Source organism: Coturnix japonica, chromosome 1 (assembly GCF_001577835.2).
Source record: "Coturnix japonica isolate 7356 chromosome 1, Coturnix japonica 2.1, whole genome shotgun sequence".
Taxonomy (NCBI): Eukaryota; Metazoa; Chordata; class Aves; order Galliformes; family Phasianidae; genus Coturnix; species Coturnix japonica.
This window is the reverse complement of record NC_029516.1, coordinates 46,215,080-46,234,926: the sequence shown is the minus strand read 5'-3', so window position 1 is coordinate 46,234,926 and position 19,847 is coordinate 46,215,080. Positions and strand designations below refer to the sequence as shown.

The 19,847-nt window shown below is 49.3% G+C and overlaps 1 protein-coding gene across 2 annotated transcripts; it reads left to right on the top strand.

Moving 5' to 3' along the window:
- Window positions 1–6: 6 nt before the first annotated feature.
- Window positions 7–8,712, top strand: TAB1 (TGF-beta activated kinase 1 (MAP3K7) binding protein 1). 2 transcript variants are annotated; one of them, XR_001554562.2, is made up of 11 exons: window positions 7–138; window positions 726–862; window positions 1,026–1,179; window positions 1,808–1,894; window positions 2,438–2,576; window positions 3,041–3,154; window positions 5,677–5,788; window positions 5,892–6,036; window positions 6,409–6,631; window positions 6,927–7,220; window positions 8,032–8,712. XR_001554562.2 is itself a non-coding variant. In XM_015860334.2 (11 exons), the coding sequence occupies exons 1-11, from the start codon at window positions 106–108 to the stop codon at window positions 8,237–8,239; spliced, it is 1,509 nt and encodes a 502-aa protein (XP_015715820.1). In that variant the 5' UTR covers window positions 7–105; the 3' UTR covers window positions 8,240–8,712. The 2 variants fall into 2 exon arrangements, 1 of the variants encoding a protein (XP_015715820.1); XM_015860334.2 differs by having other exon boundaries at window positions 6,927–7,083.
- Window positions 8,713–19,847: the final 11,135 nt, after the last annotated feature.

Here is a 19,847-nt window from a genome sequence, read left to right as displayed (position 1 = left end):
AAAGAGGGCGGGGCTGTGAGTGGCGGCCTCTCTGCCCGGCAGATTTGTCTGCTCTGGAGGGAGAAGGGCGGGTAGGAGGGAGGAGGCCGCTGCTGCTGCTGCAAGATGGCGGCGCAGAGGAGGAGTCTGCTGCAGAGTGTGAGTGGAGCCGTTCCCCCCCCCTTCCCCCTCCCCCTCCTCGCTCGCGCACCCCCTTAGGTGTGTGTGAGGAGGGACCCGCGCCTCCTCCTCGCTCTCCTGCCCGGGCAAGGGGAGATGCCCGCCGTGAGGGGAGGTGGGTGTCCCCCGTTCCGTGCTGCAGCAGGGCCGGCCCGCAGCGCTGTGTGGGGCTTTGGGCCCTTGCCTGAGGGGTGAGGGTCAGCCGTAGTGGGTAGGCCCGTGTGGGCACAGGGACCCTCCGTCGGTGTTGGCCGCCCCGCGGACCCGTTTTCTTAGCGGGGACCCCAGGTGTGAGGGTCCCATCCACTAAACTCACTATTAGTGCTGTGTATCAAGCTTGGGTGCAAGTCTCAGTTCTGGTTTCTTGTTGGAAAGAGCTGGGCATGCAACCAGAGCTCAGCTTCAGAGGGAAAGCAAGGGGTAAGTGATGCAGCTCTGCTGCAGGGATCATGAAGTTCTCTGGGAGGTGCTCTGCCCTGTTAGTGAGAGGGTGGGAATTAACCTGTAGCTCATCCTGAAGCAGCATTCTCACATCAGCCTTTACATGACCTCTTTCTGTCTCCCAGGAACAGCAGCCCAGCTGGACAGATGACCTACCATCCTGCCATCTCTCTGGGGTGGGCTCGGCTCCAAACCGTTCTTACAGTGCAGATGGCAAAGGTACAGAGGGTCACCCCTTGGAAGATAACTGGTTGAAATTCAGGTAAGTTGATTGTGCCTGGGTCACAGACTCCTTTACCTGCTTCTGTCTGCAGGTGATATTTAGCCTTTCACTGAGGACTCAGAGCATACAGGATTCTGGGGAAACCTGTTATGTCTGTCCTTGTATCACAGGCATCTGTGACTTCTTTTGCCTTCTCTGATAGGAGTGAGAACAACTGCTACCTCTATGGTGTCTTCAATGGCTACGATGGCAACCGAGTCACCAACTTTGTGGGCCAGAGGCTGTCTGCAGAACTGCTGCTGGGCCAGCTGCATGCAGATCACAGTGATGCTGATGTTCGCCGAGTTCTGCTGCAGGTAAAGCACCTTTAACTGGGAACAGCTCCTACTTCTCACACTACCTACCTCCTCCTTTTGCCACCAGAGAGCAGCATCTGGTTCTGAGGGGGTTGAAACATCTGCCAGTGGTTGTGCTTGCACTCATCCTGAGCAGCTGCAGTGCTTTGTTTCACTCCCACCTCGCACCCGTCTGTTCCCCTGGCTGTCAATGTGCTGCTGACAGCTCTCCAGGAATCTGCAGCCAGCCTTCACTGGACATGTAGGAGCAAGTCAGCCTGAGAAGGAGATGACAGGGAGTGAAAGGGAGAAATTAAGGCGTGGGGGGATGCATGTGCAAGATCACTTTCTTGAGTAATGGATGAGTATTTTTACAATCAACATACAAAATCAGATAGGTCTCTGATGTTGCTGTGTTTGTAATTTGTGTGTTTTGTCTCCTGTTTTGAGCACTAGCAGATTGCTTTCACAAGCTGTTAACTAGCTGCACTAAAATAATTGCATTTCAGTATGATGCTGTGATCCTTCAATATCTCTATGAACTGTAATCAACTGCTCTTATGAACTAGTCTTAGGAGATGGGGGTGGGTAGCTTCAAAGTTCCCTAGGTACTGGATAAGAGCTCGCTTTCTCTTATGATCCTTTTTAGGCTTTTGATGTGGTAGAAAGAAGTTTCCTGGAGTCCATTGATGATGCTTTGGCAGAAAAGGCCAGCCTGCAGTCCCAGCTGCCAGAGGTAATGTAGCCTTAAGGACAGAAGTTGCTGGAGCTCCCACCTTCCAGACTACTGGATGGGATGCTGATCAGCATTGTCCAAAGGAGGCTGTAATTGAAATCTATGTTTCTGTAGCTTTCATCTGGGAGCTAGTGTGAAATGAATGAAGTGCCGTGGTCTGTTCTGCACTGGTGCTACTTAGACCTATGATTGTTTTATTTAGTAAAGAACTAAAGGTGCTGTGGGAAGGTCCTCAGCCCTGTACTTACAGCTCTTCCAGGACAAAGTCATATGATGTGGATGGTAGGCAAGGCCTCAGATTTGCATGACACATGGGCAGATATGAATTCTGGTCTTGAGGTGGATTAGAGTGTCATCTCCAGAATCTTATCAAACCCATGTGGTTTATTGGGATTGAACAAATAATTGTATGACTTGCACATCTTGGCCTCAAGGCAAGACTGTCAAGATGAGTCCTCTTTCTTTATGCAAGTGTTGACTGTAGCTGTGGTTTCATTGTTGTGGACTGAGTGTTTAAGCCTCCCCCATAATCTCGGATTCCAGGGTGTTCCTCATCACCAGCTGCCTCCTCAATACCAGAAGATCGTGGAGAGATTGAAAGTTGTAGAGCAGGAGATCTCTGGAGGAGCCATGGCCATCGTGGCTGTTGTTCTCAACAATAAGCTCTATATCGCCAATGTTGGTGAGTTTTTCTTTGCTAGTATCCTGGTTAAGGTGCTTGTGAGCATGGCTGAAGTTCTAGGAAGCAGAAGCAATTTGAATGCTGGGGAGGGTTTCTCTCGTCAAGGAGTGATTTCCTTGTTACTTTTGGGACTGATAGATCAGTCTTAAAGGTCATATCTCTGCAGATATTGGCGGATACAATGTTTATGACCAAAGAAAAGGGGAAAATGAGTTGAGAGGTAGTGGAGATTCAGTGGGAAGCGAGGAACTGTCTTGTGAGGCACTGGCTCGAGCCTGAGTGAAGAGCTAACAGGCCTAGCACGCTGTAAGCAAGTCTACTTCTAGGAGATTATGAAGAGAGTACATGAGCTTTTCTCTTCTTTTCTGTCCTTATTCCCCTCTCCTGTTCCTTTTCCATTTGGATATGTTCTTCCCCTTAACGGCAGAGCTATCTGGTGCCTCATCTCACTACTCCCGCTGCAGGTACCAATCGTGCACTATTGTGTAAGTCCACAGTGGATGGACTGCAGGTGACTCAGCTAAATGTGGACCATACGACAGAGAATGAGGATGAACTTTTTCGCTTCTCTCAGCTGGGTGAGTGTTCAATTTCATGTTCCTACCTGAGAACGTCTCGTGTCTCCGTTTATCTGGGGCACCAGGAATGATATAAGCCCTTGGAAACAGTAAGTGAGAACAAAAAGAAGCTCTCCTGTGGGCTGTTGTTTCAAATAGCGAGTTCTTTTTCTGCATACTCTGAAGCTACAGAGCAAGTTCAGTTTGCTGAACCAACAGAAAACAGTCCTTTTCTTCTTCCTTTTTTGTTCGCTTTGAGAGTCAGATTTGTGTCCCACTGCCAAGCTGTCATTGATTTGCCCTGCAGCTGTGTGATTGCTGGAGTCGATAGGAAGGCAGGAACAGAAGCATGCAGCCAGAGGGCAGAAGTGGGGTGGGCAGCGTGTGACTGCCCCTTTGGAGACAAACCACAGTTAGTCTGGGTTAAATTCTGTGTGATGCCACACCCTGAGGATGGTGGGTTTTCATTTGCCTATGTACAGGCTGCTGCAAAATAGCAAGTACACATCAGACAGAGGCCGACCAAAGTGGCGTTTACTGCTCTTACATCAGAAATTATTGAACTCTGCCTATACTGTCATCATGCTTCAGGCAATTTCCCTTTTCCTTTACAATGTTTGACATGGTTTTTTTCTCTTTGTCTGGAGCCAGGCCAGACCACTTGTGTGGCTGTTAACACCAAACTCTTCATATAGAGATACTTCTATTCCGTGCCTTTGTTCTGATATATATAGCTTGGCATTCTTCATTAGGTTCACCTGACCAACATTCTTATCTGATGAAGCTGTCAGTGTGATAATTTTTCTGCTGCTAGGTCTTGTTTTATTCCGTTTCTCTTCCATTTTTTGTTTCTTATTCCTGCAGTAATGTTGTGTGCCATAAAACAGAGGACTGACCACAGGAATCCAGGGAAAAAGAGCCTTAGGTGGCATTTCTACTAAAACACTAGGTTCAATTTAGCTGTGGTCTATAGTGGGTCAGGACTCTGCTAGGTATGCTGACCTTCTTCATCTGGTGCAGCAGTGGTTCTCCTATTGGCAATCCTAATGGAAGGGAGAGCCTGTGGAGCAAGCTAGTGTGTACAGGCTGCTCTGGGGACTTACCCAAGGTTGTTGTATGCCCAAGTTGAAGCACAGTGCTAAGAAGTCACAGGGATGGTGTCTGTCATGGTATTTGTTTCACCTGTCCTAGGGGAAGGGAGAGAGAGGTCTTTTACCTGCTTGGCTCTTCACCCTGCTCATTTCAGCTTGTTTAGTGCTCCTGGACCATCACTGTGATTTAGACGCAAGCTTTCTGGTGTGCTTGAAGCCTCCTTGTGTTTGTGTCTGTCATTAGTTTGTATCCCCCTGCCAGGAGCAGGCAAATGAGCCAGGCCATGCTGATGAGTCAGCTTTGGTCTGCAGCAGATGGCAGAGTTGTATCTTACTGCTGGGGTAGGTGTGGAGCCATCTGTGTGGTGAGGCTTGGTTTGACTCAGAGGGATAGTTTCAGTTGGACTTTTGCCTTCACCTTGTACGCAGGACAGTCATCTCTAGATAGAAATCTCAAAATAACTCTTTCTGTCTGTTAGCTCTACATTTAACCTGGAAGGGGGGGGAGGTTGCCAGAACAGACCAGGTAAGTGGCTCATCTGCTCTGAGTCTTGCCTCAAATAACAGCCCCTCTCAGATAGTCCCTGTTAGAACCTTCTTCAGGATAAGATTCCTCACTAGCCCCTGACAGGTCCGAGTTATTCGCTTAACCTTAATTGAACTAAATACCTGCTTGCTTACCGTCCTTGTTTTAGGAGTAGCCAGCATCAGTCTGAGCACCTGAATACATTCATGGCTCTTGTTGATTTCCTAAGTTAGCTTATTAGCAAAATTGTCATATGGAACTTAGGAACAGGGATCAATGATGGAAGAAAAAGCAGAATCCTTCACTTCTTTTTTCCTTCTTGCTTTCCTCTTCCCATCGCATGGTCCTGAGCTGACAGGCACAGATGTTCCACTGCCTTTTCAGTGTATGCGTGTGCTCCCAGGCCAGCTGCCACCGGTGGCTTTGGACCAAGACTTGGACTTTGTTTCAGGGCCAGCCATTGCATTTGGAGTGTGAGTGTTGGGCTGTGTGCCTCTTGTGCTCCTTCACTCTCACTCCCAGATTATGGCTAATGAGAGCATGTCCTTTGGAAACAGAGCAAACTGCTCTTTGCTTCCTGTGAGGAAGGATAGGAATGATGTGTGCCCCGGTGGCGCAAGTGGTAGGAATGCCGCATTGCAACACCGGAGGCCCTGGGTTCGAATCCCCCTTTGGCGCAAGTGGTAGAAGTGCCGCTCTGCTACACAGAAGGCTCGAATCCCAGGGGTTGGACTCGATGATCTTTAAGGTCCCTTCCAACCTGCACGAGACTATGATACTATGATAATTCTTTGGTTTCTTGTTGTGTCCTACTGTAAGTGTTCTTTTTAGCTGTGGTTATTTTGTTTCTCCTTCCTGACAATGTGACTGCAGTAAGCCCTTCGAGTTTCCCAAACACTCTCACTTTTTATCTTTTAATCTGGCAGGCTTGGATGCAGGGAAGATAAAACAAGTGGGAACCATCCGTGGGCAGGAAAGCACTCGGCGCATTGGAGACTACAAAGTCAAATATGGCTACACTGATATTGAACTGCTCAGGTCAGAAAAACTCAACTTTGTGGTTTCAATCTCTTCTCTTTGTGACCCTTCCTTCTCACTCACTATGACACCAATGGTTATTAAAAACACTGTCTCTTTCCAGTGCTGCTAAATCTAAGCCTATTATAGCAGAGCCTGAAATCCATGGAGGGCACTCGCTGGATGGAGTGACTGGCTTCTTGGTGCTTATGTCTGAAGGCCTCTACAAAGCTCTGGAGGCAGCTCATGGGCCTGGGCAGGCCAACCAGGTGAGTGCTTACATGGGAGTTGTTCTCTCAGCTACTGACTTATTTCAAGGGTGTTGGCTGCTCTCATATGGACCATCCTCCACATCTGTCGTGTGAGTGCTACCCGAACCGGATGCCTGTGCCACCTCGTTCCAGTTAGTAATAATGTGAGAGCTGGTTTGCCAAGCCAGTTCATCCAGGCACCTTCCCCTCCTTTTAGGAGAAGCCTGTTAAAAAGGATGGGATGATTATAGGTACAAAGCACATATCAGCGAGTGAGACTGGCAAGGACTGCAGCTAGATAAATTACAGTAAAACTTAGGTCACATGGCTGGAAAAGGTTTCCTTCAGAATACCTTAAACATTGTTCCATTTATTTCCTCCTCTGCTTAGGAAATTGCAGCCATGATAGCCACAGAGTTTGCCAAGCAGACATCGCTGGATGCTGTGGCCCAGGCTGTAGTTGACCGGGTGAAACGGATCCACTGTGACACTTTTGCCAGTGGTGGGGAACGGTCCAAGTTCTGTCCCCGACATGAAGACATGACCCTACTTGTGAGGAATTTTGGCTATCCCTTGGGTGAGATGAGTCAGCCCACGCTAACACCAACACAAGGTATGCTGCAGAGAGAAGGAAACGGAATAGAGGGTGGAAGATAAGAGCCCTTGATCTGGCTTTGACCTCATGTTGAGAGAGTAGATACTTCAGTATAGAGGGAATTTTGTTATTAAAGGGATTATTGGCTTCTGAGACCTAGAGTCCTTAACGACTTGATGATGCACTACTGCATTTAAGAAATTAAACTTAATATAAATTCTTTCCTTGGGATCTTTGACCTTTCTTTGATGCTCTGCACCCCTTGTCACTCATGTCTCACCTGCACGTATAATTCTGTTTTCTTCCTTCTCAGGGGGCCGTGTCTACCCCGTCTCTGTGCCGTATTCCAGCTCCCAAAGCACGAGCAAAATGAGTGTCACACTGTCTCTCGTCATGCCTTCCCAAGGCCAGATGGTCAATGGTGCCCACAGCAGCTCAACTCTGGATGAAGCCACCCCCACCCTCACTAAGTAAATATGCTGCTCTCTTGATACCCGCAGTCCCCTGCAGCTCACGCTGTGTGAAGTGGTTGAAAAGCAGAGACACACCTGTCACTCATTCCCTTATCTGCAGCGTGGCCCTCCTGACTGCAGTATTGACAGCCAGTGTAAGTTGTTAGCTGGAAAGTGATACGTGAGGAGTGGGAACAAGCAAAGCAAGCAGCTCTGAAGCCAGTTCTGGGAACATGCCTTGTTGGAAGCATCTGCTGCTGTCACCAGAGGACACTCTGGCAGTCCAAAGCAACTCTTTGGATGTTGGATGCTGTGCATGGAGGGAGAGTGGGTGTCCTCTGTTTTAATGATGAACAGAGGCTGCTGAAGAGGAGGTGCTGCACCAGGTTGGCTTGCTCAGAGGAGGGAGATTAGGGTAGAAGAAGGGATAAAGGTTAGACCTGGGTCCTGTGTGAATCTTGTGCAGGATCCTACTAGTGGCTCTGATTTGAATTCAGTTTTTGGCACAGGGGTGTGTACATGCTGCATAGGGAAGAAGCTCTATGCTTATTGTGTTCTGGTAGCTCTAGATACAATGAAGCTGACAAACCAGAGCTGCTTTGGTTGTAGTGCAGGTCACGCAAGAATAGCTTTTCTGCTGCCAGGCTCTTCCCGTAAAGCTTGTACTGTATGGGTATGAGGAGGCCAGCAGAGTGTGTCCCTTCTTCTTTAGTTTTCTTTGCTACCCTTCTTTGTTTCTCAGATGTCTGGGTGTACTTAAAGCTGTCCAGTTAAAGGTGAGGCAGGTATCTTTGGCAGTCATCAGTAGCATGCTGTTCTCAGCACACCTAATGCTGTGACAGAGCAAGGATATGTAACTTCTTTTACCTGATAGCTTAATCCTTAAAGAAGCTGCCTCTTGTTCTGGTGCCTTGGGCAAGATTGTGGATGTGGAAAAATAAAGTTGCTTTTGTTCTCTCTCCCCAGCCAAAGCCCCACTGTGACTCTCCAGTCCACTAACACTCACACGCAGAGTAGCAGCTCAAGTTCGGACGGGGGTCTCTTCCGCTCCCGCCCTACCCACTCGCTCCAGCCAGATGAAGATGGGCGTGTGGAGCCCTACGTGGACTTTGCAGAGTTTTACCGGCTTTGGAACATGGACCATGGTGAGCAGGGAGCACTGACTGTATCCTAACCTGGAAATGTGCCTCTTCCACCCACCCGGTGCTCGGCTGCGCGAGAAAGGACTGAGGAGGGAGCAACAGCGCTCCAGCTCTATTCTGTGTTCCGCCAAGAGTTAACTCCTATGCGGGATGTGCTGAACACTGGGCTGGGGAGCTGCGCTCTTGTCATACGCATTGCCTGCGCAATGCGCCTAATCCTGACCGACCTCTTTCCCGTGGAAGCCCAGTGAACGTGGAAAGGGGTCTCGAATGCAACCCTCACTGCAGGTTTCTACAAATAAAGTTGCAGAGAGGGCTCCCTCCTGGATAATGCAAGAGTAGAGGCCTGTACAAAGGCTGTGTGTGCGTGTGTAGGTGTACATGTGTGCCTGCGTGTGCGTGTGCTGTCAAAATGTTTCCACAATTCATAATGCTGTGATTCCAGTGTTCAACTCCATAGAAGATACCTCTATTTTGCAGAATAAATAACTTATAGCTACACTCATTGGCACCTGTGTGGCTTGCTCTCTTCCTTAAATGAAAAGGATGTGGGTGTGACAGCTATTCCCACTGAAAACCTTCAGCCCACTGCAGCGAGCAGTAAAAGCATCCTGAGCCCCTGCATGTGGATTCCCCTTCAGTTCAGGCTTCTGACAGCAGGTGGCAAGCGTGTCTCTTCCCTGCCTGCTGCTGCATTCCTGCTGCTGCCTGCCTGCCTTACTGCCTAGAGGTGCAGGCAACACGGTGAGGCCTTTGGGGTGACTGTAAGGGAAGAAGGGAAGGAACAGAGCATTGGTGGAAGCCAGCATGCAGCGAACTCCCATGTGTGCAGGTTTGTAGCATGCTGGCTTTGGAGAGGTGGAGGGAGATTTTTCCCTTCCCATTAATCAAATAGCATAGAGTGCCCCAAGGCGAGATCAGAGTTTACTGAGAACTATGTGGGCAGGATCGAAGCGGTGAGAAGTGCTTGCTTCCTGGGAAGGTACGGGAGGAATCCCTTGCACACCTGTCACTGGCTCTCTGCCATTGCCTTCCCAGGCCCTGCCCACACCCTGCTGGCTTTCCTGGGAACTGAGCAGGGCTGCTGGGCTGCCCGCAGATGCTCTCCTTCCTCTGCCACTGAGATCACTCAGTCCAAGCCACCAGCCCATCCCCCTCATGCCCATAACCATGTCCTCAGTGCCACATCCACACGGTTCTGGAACACCTCCAGGGATGGTGACTGCACCACCTCCCTGGGCAGCCTGTGCCAGTCCATCATCATTCTTCCTGAAATGAAGGTTTCCCTATTTTCCAACCTGAAAAGGATGGTGCCATCCTGGTGCAGACTGAAATGGAGTTGAAGGTATTTTATTCTCTAACCTGGTACAGTTTTCGAGAGCCATACAAACAAGCCTTTCTTGCTTATTCCCACAGAATCACAGAATCACAGAATCACCCGGGTTGGAAGGGACCTCAAGGATCATGTAGTTCCAACCCCCCTGCCTAGCAGGGCCACCAAAAAAGTTCCCCTATCCCATCCATCTATGGTATTTCCTAACTTATACCAAGAGTGCTTCCAATGGGAAATATTCCAGTGCATGGATGCTCCGGACTGAGTTTAAGAACTGCCAAATGCCCTTGTATAAAGCAGATCACACAAAACAAACTTTTCCTTTGACTCAGCTCCTGGTTTGCTAAGTACAAAAAAGGAGTAGGAGCATACAGAGCTGCATGGCCACTGGAAGGAGAAGGGGAAAACAGGTTTCCTGTGCGTGCCGTATACCCTGGCTTAGGAGTCCAGGTCAAAGAAATAGTGTGCATGGGGGAAAGCAGCTCGGAAGTAAATGTCAGGATTTAATGTCCTTAGGGAGCTGTGCAACAACAGTGGAAAAAAAAACCTATTCAAGCCAATGGGGTCTGTTTGTTCCTTCCACAGACGTTCTGAAGAAGGGTGTTAGTGGAACACAGCGATGCTCATTGCTGGAGGAACTCTTTCCAACGAAGAGCATCTCTGGCATCCTGAAATGTCAGCGCTGTTAATGCAAGTTGTAAATAAACCGCTGGGGATGGGTTAGGTATTTAAAATCCTACAGCTCTCTCTGTAAGTGTAGGAATGCTGTTTGGAGTATCCTGGCTAATATTCAAGATGAGTGCTTATATTCTGCCAACTCCAATCCCCTCCTGGAGTTTCAAGTGGATGCGATATTTATCTCTGCTTTCGTCTTAACCGTTGTGTGTTGTTTCTGGAGGTTGCTAAACAACTGCCTTCTCATCGGTGGCTGTATAAAGCCATCCCCATGCGCATACGAACTGTAAAGCTGTTTGGAGTCCTTGCATAAGAACCCCAAGGTACATGTAAGCTGTTAATATTTATTATGCGAAGCTGTGAATGCGACTGAAGATGGAGGGATTAGAGCAACTGAGTTCGGGCTGCTGAGCAGAATGGAAGAGAAAGCAGATGCCCGAGAAGAATCAGCACAAGGGATCAGCACGCAGGATTAGCCGCCACTGGAGCATGGAAAGCAAAGGGCTGTGCAGCCCTCGGGTAACAATGGGGCAGGCAGGGCGGGTGCAGAATCTCTACTCCTTGCTTCCCCCACTGGCTGCAGGAACCCACACAAGGATTTGGCCTCGGCAAGAGGCAGCTTGGACATGGTGTTTGCAGGGGGTGGAGGAGATGACTTGGGCTTCTGGTCCCATCCTCCTCTCCTGTTTTGACTCTCCTAACCTGCTTTCTGCCTTGTCTCCCAAGAACAGCGTGACCTAGAAACTCAGTGTTTCTTCTGAGCAGAGAGCTTTTCTAAGCCTCGCAAAAAACTGCATGGTGGTGGGGAGCAGCACCAGCCCCTTTCTGCAGAGCAAATCAGCTGTTTTGCCTTCAGACTTGAGAGCCAGGGTGCCTCAAGCATGCTGCAGGGGAAGTGCACCCTGCTGGGTAGGACAGGCTGAAGTCAGCAAGCACCTTCCAGCTGTTGAGCAGCAAACAGCCACCAAAGCTGGGACAAGAGGTAGCGGCCTCAAGTTGCACCAGGGGAGGTTCAGGTTGGAGGGAAAATTCAGGAAGAACAGCGTTGCAGTGGCACAGGCCAGGGAGGTGGTGCAGTCACCGTCCCTGGAGGTGTTCCAGAGCCGTGTGGATGTGGCACTGAGGGACGTGGTCAGTGGGCATGGTGGGGATGGGCTGGTGGTTGGGCCAGGTGATCTTAGAGGTCTTTTCCTGCCATAATGATTCTCTGAAGGTACCTGGGTTTGTCACTGTGGCTGGTTCCCAGCCACCCAACACGAGGATCCTAGAGGTGGACAGGCGTTTTCCAACCCACAGCATGAAACTACAGCAGGAGCTGGTGGTGTTGGCCAATGCAGTGCTGCTTTCAAAGCAGTGGGATCAAAGCCGAGCTGTTAGTGGTTTCGTGCATCAGTGGCTTGGAAAGTCCCTCACTCCAGCCAACAGCAGTTGGCTGCAGAAACAAAGCAGGTAACAGCTCTCCATCATGCTCTTCTCAGGATAAGAGATTCAGTGCCTGAATCCTCTTCTGTGCTTGGAGAAGTGACAGAAAACAGGCAAATCTAACAGTGCTCAGGCACTGGAATGGGCTGCCCATGGAAATGATGGAGCCACCATCCCTGGAGTTGTTCCAGAACTGTGTGGATGTGGCACTGAGGGACGTGGTCAGTGGGCATGGTGGGGATAGGCTGGCGGTTGGACCAGGTGATCAGCCCTACCCATGGCAGGGAGTTGGAACTGGGTGATCTCTAGGGTCCCTTCCAACCGAAGGCATGGTCCCTTCCAAGGCATTCTAAGATAATGTCATCTTGAAAGTCTTTTAGGGCCATAATAATTCTGTGATTCTGTGATCTATTGAGGACCGCTCAATCCCCTGCAATTCTGGTGCCAGATCTGCACTCACCCATGGCTCCCAGTGTTAGCTCCCAGCTGCTGCAGAGTGAGATCTCCAAAATAGCTACATGAGGGACTGCTCAGAGATCTGAAGCCTTGAAACAACAACAGTGGGGGAAAAAAAAAGAAAGAATGAAAGAAAAAAGCTGCATGTGAAATGGAAAAGGTGAGGAGAAAAAAAAAAACAAAAAAAAAAACAACGGGGAAGTCGATAAAAGTTTTCAGCGAAGAGATAAGAGCAACAAAACAGAGGGCATCTTACTGCTAGCTAAAGGTGTGATGGGAATGAAAAGAGCTTCTGCAAATGTCTGGAGGGGAAAAGAAACTAGAAGAGAATTGTATCCATTAGTAAATGAGTGTGCGAGTGTATTATTCATGGCTGCAAATATCTGAGCTGCAAAAGTGTGATATTTTTATTTCAATCTGCCTTTAGTGGTGAACTTAAGGATTTGGGATAGCAAGAGTGTAATTAAGGACTAATAGAGCAGCTTTTGGCTGCACCCGTGCTGCAAACGAGGACGGCAGCAGGTTTCCTGCTGGGACCTGGGTGAGGCTACTGTCTGCCTGCAGCCCCAGTCAGTGATGAGCAGAGCAAAGCACAGTGCAATATTCAGCAGTTTTGCCCAGACGTTACCCACTGGTGCCCTTCACTGGGGGACATCAGCTGGTCCTGCACCATCAGGCATCGAGGGACCCTCATTATCACCCCTACGGAGCCCAACCTGCAGCTCGTTGCTGCCATGGCCTGCTAATTGCTGTGCTTGGCACCTCCCCTTGGCATCTGGTGGGCAGGCGGCCAAGAGCACGAGCAAGTGCGCAGTGCTGGGAGATGCACTGTTGTGCTAATGGCCCTACACCGAGCTGTAAGGAGGCTAGGGACCTGCAGCTCTCCAAGCAGGAGGAGCGGCGTGCTTTCCTCTAATTAGAGCCACTTCTCTACCCAGGCAGCACGTGAGGCTGCAGTTCCCGCAGAAGGAAGCGTTACCCAACTCCATGACTATTGAGGAAGGAAAATGGTGTGGCCCCACTGGAGCACATCAAGGGGTGAGAAGAGGGTATGTTGTGACAGTCTGTGTTTTGAGGTGTCTGGTGCACATGTGGCAGCTTTAATGGGATATTTCAGCAGAGAGAATTACTTTCAGCATCTCTGAATAAAAGTTGCTGGAGAGCCAACTCTCCATGATAAATGGCTGAGTGTCATTTAGGGTGCAGGGCCTAAGAAAGTGCCAGGGAATTAAATATGTTGACATCCTGACTGAGGAGCTCAGTCTGCTTGGTGTCATTGATCCTGCTGTCATTGATGAAGATATTAAAGAGCACCCAGTGCAGATCCATGAGAGGCACCTTCAGTAGGCACCCGGGGACCAGAGGGAAAGGTCTATCTAAAGGGTATGTGGGTGAAGGAAGGAGGCAGCCATAAATCTGCAGCACCGCCACTGCAGGTCTCACCAATTCCGTTAAGCCCTGATACTTACTCACTGATCCGGGAGGCCTTGATTACAGATTGGCTGGGATGACATTTGTTTTAGATTACACCCAGCAAAGATCTCATGCCTGTGAGCAGGCTGTGCTGTATATCACTCCCAGGTGTTCAAACACCATGAATCAGATCCCTTAATATTCTCATCTCTGGCTTAAAATAAAGAGAAAACAACACCAGCCCCTTTCCATTTCTGTTCCATCCCTTCCATTTGCAGACCTGCAGGTGCCTCAGGGGCCTCTCCAGGAGTTTCCCCGCAGCCCCCGATGCCTGAAGCAACCCGAACAGCAGTGTAGGATATCACAGGGGGGGCTGCACATTGCCTCCCTGCTCATGCTGATGTGTGAGGCCTCTCCATCAGGCCCTGGCTTGTTCCGTCCTTGAGGCATCCATGGTATTTCAGACCCACGCTCGTCCCCACTGAAGCAGCAGCCACCAAAACCCTTTTCTAACTGGAGCCCAGGCTCCTCCCTTCACCCACAAGGATCACTCACCACAGGAAAAACTGGTTTAAATGAGGAAAAAAAGGGAAAAAAAAAAAAAAAAAAAAAAAAAAAAAAAAAAAAAAAAGAAAGAAAAAGGAAAATAAAAGAGCATTCAGAAAGGAAATAGTTCTGCAAATTAAGACCCGAAGAATCCTGGAGGTATTTGATGCTTGAGTGGCTGAATAAGATGCCAGGCGAAGCATTCGGAGCCACTTATTTATTTAAACTGGCATGGGGACAGTGCTCAAATGTGCTCCTGCAGCCGTGCACCAGACCTCCTACAGGTCCTACAGTACTGGTCTGGGGGGAGCTGTCCCACATACTCCATCCAAGGTCCCACCAGCCCCTCTCCTACCCATCAGGAACCACAGCACAAAGCTGTCTGATGCTTGGAATCAGCAGGAAATGGGGATTAGTTTGGTGGACCCATGTAGGATCTCAGCAGCAGGAAATGGGGATCAGTTGCATGAAGTTTGGTGGGTCCGTGTTGGACCAGAGCACCTCACTTCTGGCAGCCAACTCAGGATGCATGGAGCAGCCCATGGGCAACACAGCCCATTAGGACTGACCACTGAGCAATAATGAAAAGCAATAATTTTCTCTCCCTGTCCATTGAGCTGGGCTGCCCTTCTTAGGTTTGTCGCTTCAAGATGGAAGTGAAGGTGAACTAAACTCCAGCCTGGCTTTGTTTAACCAATTACACTCTCTCTGCTTACATTGTGCACTATTTTCCAGACCAACACCGGGCATTTTGTGCAGGCACATTCCCAATGGCCTTCCAGGCAAAAAGCTGTGATAAAAACTCAACTTGTCCTGTTGTAGGGCACTTCCTTCCTGCCTCGACATGAGCAGAGCATGGTGTTTATTTGGGATATTTACAGTGGCGCCTGTGTTGCACGGCTCACAGAACGAAAAGGAAAACCCCACAATTAAAATGCAGCTAAAGAAAACACGTGAAACCCGAGATGTGGAACAAATCCCAGCTTGAATCATCTGGCTCCAAGACCTGTGTGTAGCCCATTGAGCTCGAGCTAATATCAATTCACAACATGCAAGGAGCAAAGACAATTAGGAATGGCTGGGAGCTAAAGTTCTATCTAGAGACAACACCAGACCCTCTTCTGCTCCAGCAGCCTTTGGGACACAGGAGGCTCCATCCCATTTTTGCTGCCTTGCACTCTGGGGCATGCATGACAGCTGAAGCCTCTTTGCAAGGCTCTGCTCCCACCAGTTCTCAGCCCCAGGCTGCCTGGCCACTGCTGTAGGGGATGATTTTGGGGGCACTTGCTGGTACTTGCCTCCAGACAGAGCTAGAGCTGTGAGGTTGTCTGACATCGATATCTCCTCTCTACAGCATTATCAGGGCCTTATCAACACACGCAGCTGGCGCTGATTACAATGAAATTGGTTTTGAGGCTGTTTTCTTTCCATTTCCCCATCTGGACATGCTGTATCACTCACAGGGGCCAGGGAAATTGATACGACCCTAGTGGATATGTTTGCTCCAGAGTGCTTTAACTCAAAAATCTCCACAGGCCCTCAGGGGAAGGAGCTGCTCTCACCCTGCAGGTGTCATTGGGAGCTCAGGCAGGAGGGGATGGATGGGACAAAGGCCAGTGAGAAGATGATGTAGTGGCAGAGCAGCCAGCTTGAGCGCACACGTGGGTTTTCCCTCTGTGGGACTGGCTGTTATACTCAGGAAAGGCTATTGGGAATAAGGGCACCCAGTGACACCAGGACTCGCAGTGCTTCGTTGCTCATGGTGAGTTGATGGTTGGTGGTTGGATTAATGGGTTGATGGTGGAACTGCTGGGATGATGTTCAGATTCATGGGGTGATGACAGTTGGACTGATGGGGTGATGGTTGGACTGATGGTCTCACAGTTGGATTGATGGGGTGATGGTTGGATTGATGGGATCGTGGCTGGACTAGATGATCTTAATGATTCCAAACTTAATGATTGTATGATTCAATGATCTGTGACTGCTTTATGAAGCCCCACTGCTGTCTTTAACATCGTCAATAGGAAAAGAATACTAAACCAAGCAAAGCCAAAACAAAATGAATGCATTTCAGCAAACAGCCCAGGGAGTAGGGCTGCCCTCAGTGAGAGCAAAAATCCTTATCTGGCAGAGTTTTATGATACTTCACAGCAGAGTTAAACAGCATTTGTTTGTTTCCCCTGTGCACGAGGCATTGTTTCTGGGTGGGTCCTGCTAGTGCTGGTCCCTGAGCATTCTATCAGGGGTTTGTTCATCTCATTTTCTTGCTGTACCCTGACTGCTAGCAATGGTGGTTGCCAGCGACTGTTGTTTTTTTAGGTCTGAGGCCTCGGAACACTGGAGAAAGAGAGAAATACCCTTGTCCTACCCTACTTTCTTGGTGACCAGCAATAGAAGTGTCACTTTGTTGTTTTCCACCCTGCCACCAGCAGTTCAATACGAATAAGGGCATCGGATTTCAGGAGTGCCCTGCTGAAAGGAGCACTTTGTTTGCAGAGTTGGACTGGAAAGGGCGTTATAAGGGCTGGAATCCCAAAGGGCGAAATGAGGCGACCTCTCTGAGACATGATGCAGTGAAAGTTGGATCATTAGTGACTCTGTGGGTCAGTGGGAAGGAGTTAACCGAATATTAGGCTCTTTGCATGTGTGGAGCCCAACAGCCACCCTTATCAGAAATGGCCACATGGTGGAAAAATGCTTGTGTAACAGAGGTGGGGAGGAAAATGATGGTAATTCCTTTTTGCAAGGTGATGGGTGCTATGCATTGTTGTGAAAGGCCAGCCCAAGAAGTGAAGAAGCAGGCCCCATCCCCTTGCCCAAGGGGAAGAAACCAGGGCCACCTAAACCAGAAAACATGTGTGGTAAAGGTTCCGCTTGAAAGCTTTGCACCTGGTGAGGTTGTAGCACGGGGTTGGGGGAGGTAGAAATGTTTGTGGGGCTGAACACATTGCCAAGGAGCATGGACTGCTGTCAGTGTTGGGTAGACAACGAGCTGAGCCAGGGTTGGCAATGCTTCATCTCGCTCATCCCATCAGAATTCATTTGCATTGAGATGTTTGGGTTTTAGACCATTTAAGGTGAACTCACTGCAGTATGGTAATTGCCTTCTTCCCCCAGAGCAGCCCTTTGGGGTTAGGGGGAAAAAAGTTGCTTTGTGCGCGTGGGACAAGCATTCCCTGTCCTATTCAAGACCATGCTCACTGCACCCCAGCATGTCCCAGCTCCCTTCCCAGCCCTGAGCATTAGCCCCAGAGCTCAGCCCTTCGTTCCCCAGTGGAGCATCCTCTGCAATCCCTTACTCTTCCCACTTACAGGCAAGTGCATCCCAATGGTGGTGTGGGAAGATCTGCATTCACTGCAGCATGGTTGGAGTTGGCCGATGGATTCACACCATGCCGTGGGCTGCTGATAGACAGGCAGATAGACAATATGATGGTGAGAGCTTCATTTCTGCAAGAAACACGGCTAAAAATGATTCCTCATCTCAAGGCAGCTTGTCCAGCATGTCTCAGACTGAAGTATGCAAAGCAGAGAGAAAACACTATAGAACAGCAATGGTTGTGATGCTAATTTGGGAGCCACAGTCAAATTTCACCCCTACCACAGACTCTGTTTGGCCTCCAGCAAATCACATCATTTTTCTAATCCTCAGATGCTTTTATGTAAAATAGAGCTAAAGGTTTGGGGGTTTTACCTCTGGGAGAGGGTACGGAAGCTACATAAATTAAAAATCAGGAGGCGTTTGGATGCTACATCTGAGCCTCAGTCTGCTGCCATCAAAGCACACGAACCCATGAAAAAAAAATAATAAAGGAAAAAAAAACAAAGAATTTTCTGCTGCCCAGGGTCCACAACCCCAGAGCAACAGGGTTTTGGAAGCAAGGTCTCATTTGGGAGCAGGGTACCAGCATTGTTCTCTTCCCATCAGAGCCAGCCTTCTCTTCTGTGATGGGTGCTTGCTGGCTGTGGGTAAGGAATGGGAGATTGCTGCCCATCCCTAATGGGATTTGTACTCCCAGAGCTGAAATCAAAAGCAAAACTAACACCATCCCTTGCCATCACTCAAAGCTGTCAGGGATCGGATGGAAATTTAGCTGAGGTCTCCATCCAAGCCCAGCTCTTTGTTGGGCTGTCCTTGGGAGCATCCTCCCGTGGATGGGAGATGTCATCCCAAACCTGGAGATGGAGATGTTGTCAGCTCAGAGGTGTGCTCTCACTGATGTGCTGTTCCTCAAGGACTTGTTTGGTGTAGTATTGCATTCTGCCACAAAACCACCTGTCTTCTATGGCAAGAACTTCACTTATTGTACCATTTCCTTCCTCCTCCAGCCTCATTCCTCTCTCTCGGTACTTCTGCAGAGCTACATACAGAACCCGGCTCACCCACAGGTGCCTTCAGTCATCCTCCAATGGAGTTTGTAGAGGGGAAAGTACTCCTTCATTTGTGCTCTTTACCTCCAGGACCATCTCAACCTTGGCCTTAACACTGGGACAGCCCTTTGGCAAGGAAGACCTTGGCGCTGGCTGAGCAGTTTGGGCCTCTTCTTACTCATGCCTTTCCACTGCTGTTAGGTGAGGAACCTCTTGGGTTGCCTTAGTAATGGTTGCCACTGAATGCCTCTGTCATGGTTTTGTAACTTTGTAATTTTGCTATCAGTATTCCACATCATAACATCATGTAAAGTATGGATACTTCTATTGAATGTGCAGTCCACAGAAGAAGACTACATATCCCAGAGAACAACAGGGGCAATGATAAGTCACAGGACCAGGACGCTATATAATCTCGTTCCCAGGCTGGAGTGCCCTCCTTCTTCTCTCGAACTTCTCGGAGAGTGGGAAGCGTTCCAGCCGTGTTGCCTAAAGTTCACAGTAGGCCTCCCGGTTTTCGGGGACTCTCTCTCTCTCTGTCTGTTCGATTTGTTAGCCTCAATTATATTATATTGTGTTATCTTGTATTTCGATATCATATTTAGTAAAATAAGTTTTTCCTCCTTAGATTGCCGCTGTTTTTATCCCATTCCCCTTTTCCCCCTCCTTTCCGGGCCCCGGGGGGGGGGGCCACGGGGTGGCTTACCCTGTCATGGGCATAGGTAAATCTAAGTAACCCGTGACAGCCTCTTTCTGTTAAGAGAAAGTAGAACGGTTTTATTGGAAGGGCAGTGCTGCAGTGGCACAGGCTGCCCAGGGAGGTGGTGCAGTCACCATCCCTGGAGGTGTTCCAGAGCCGTGTGGATGTGGCACTGAGGGATGTGGTCAGTGAGCATGGTGGGGATGGGCTGATGGTTGGACTTGATGATCAACCCTGCCCATAGCAGGTGTTTTGGGGCTAGATGATCTTTAACGTCCCTTCCAATACAAGCCATTCTATCTTGGAGGTCTTTTCCAGCCCTGTCAATTCCATGATTCTCCGACCTCTTGTGGATCCTCATTGGGTCCCCATAAGAACGATGTAAGGGCTGCCTGTACTGGCACACAGCGCAGCTCAACCATCACATAATGGAGGGTTGGGGGGGCATTGGCACCAGTACTTTGTTTTGAACACGCTGTTATTCTAAATTCCCAGCAACTCACAAGGAAGGGTGTTCTCTAGCGCTGCTTCCTTTTGACCTCTGTAGCTCTCAGTTACAAGGGGTGTGATCCCACACCCATGTTTCACTGCATTCGCAGCCAGGTTTGTTTGGGCTCTGCCTGGCTTTGCTCGCCTCTCCCCAAACCGGCCTTAAATGAGGAAGAAAGAAGGGAAAAGTTGAACTGAGCAAAGGCAGCTTTTGCGGTCGGGGCGCAGGATG

What these genes read in the sequence shown, in the direction of transcription:
- TAB1 (XM_015860334.2), top strand. Translation starts at nt 106, where the DNA reads ATGGCGGCGCAGAGGAGGAGTCTGCTGCAGAGT. An exon ending in TGCAGTCCCAGCTGCCAGAG is followed by an intron (nt 1,895 to 2,437) that starts GTAATGTAGCCT and finishes CTCGGATTCCAG; the next exon opens with GGTGTTCCTCATCACCAGCT. An exon ending in GCCACCCCCACCCTCACTAA is followed by an intron (nt 7,084 to 8,031) that starts GTAAATATGCTG and finishes CTCTCTCCCCAG; the next exon opens with CCAAAGCCCCACTGTGACTC.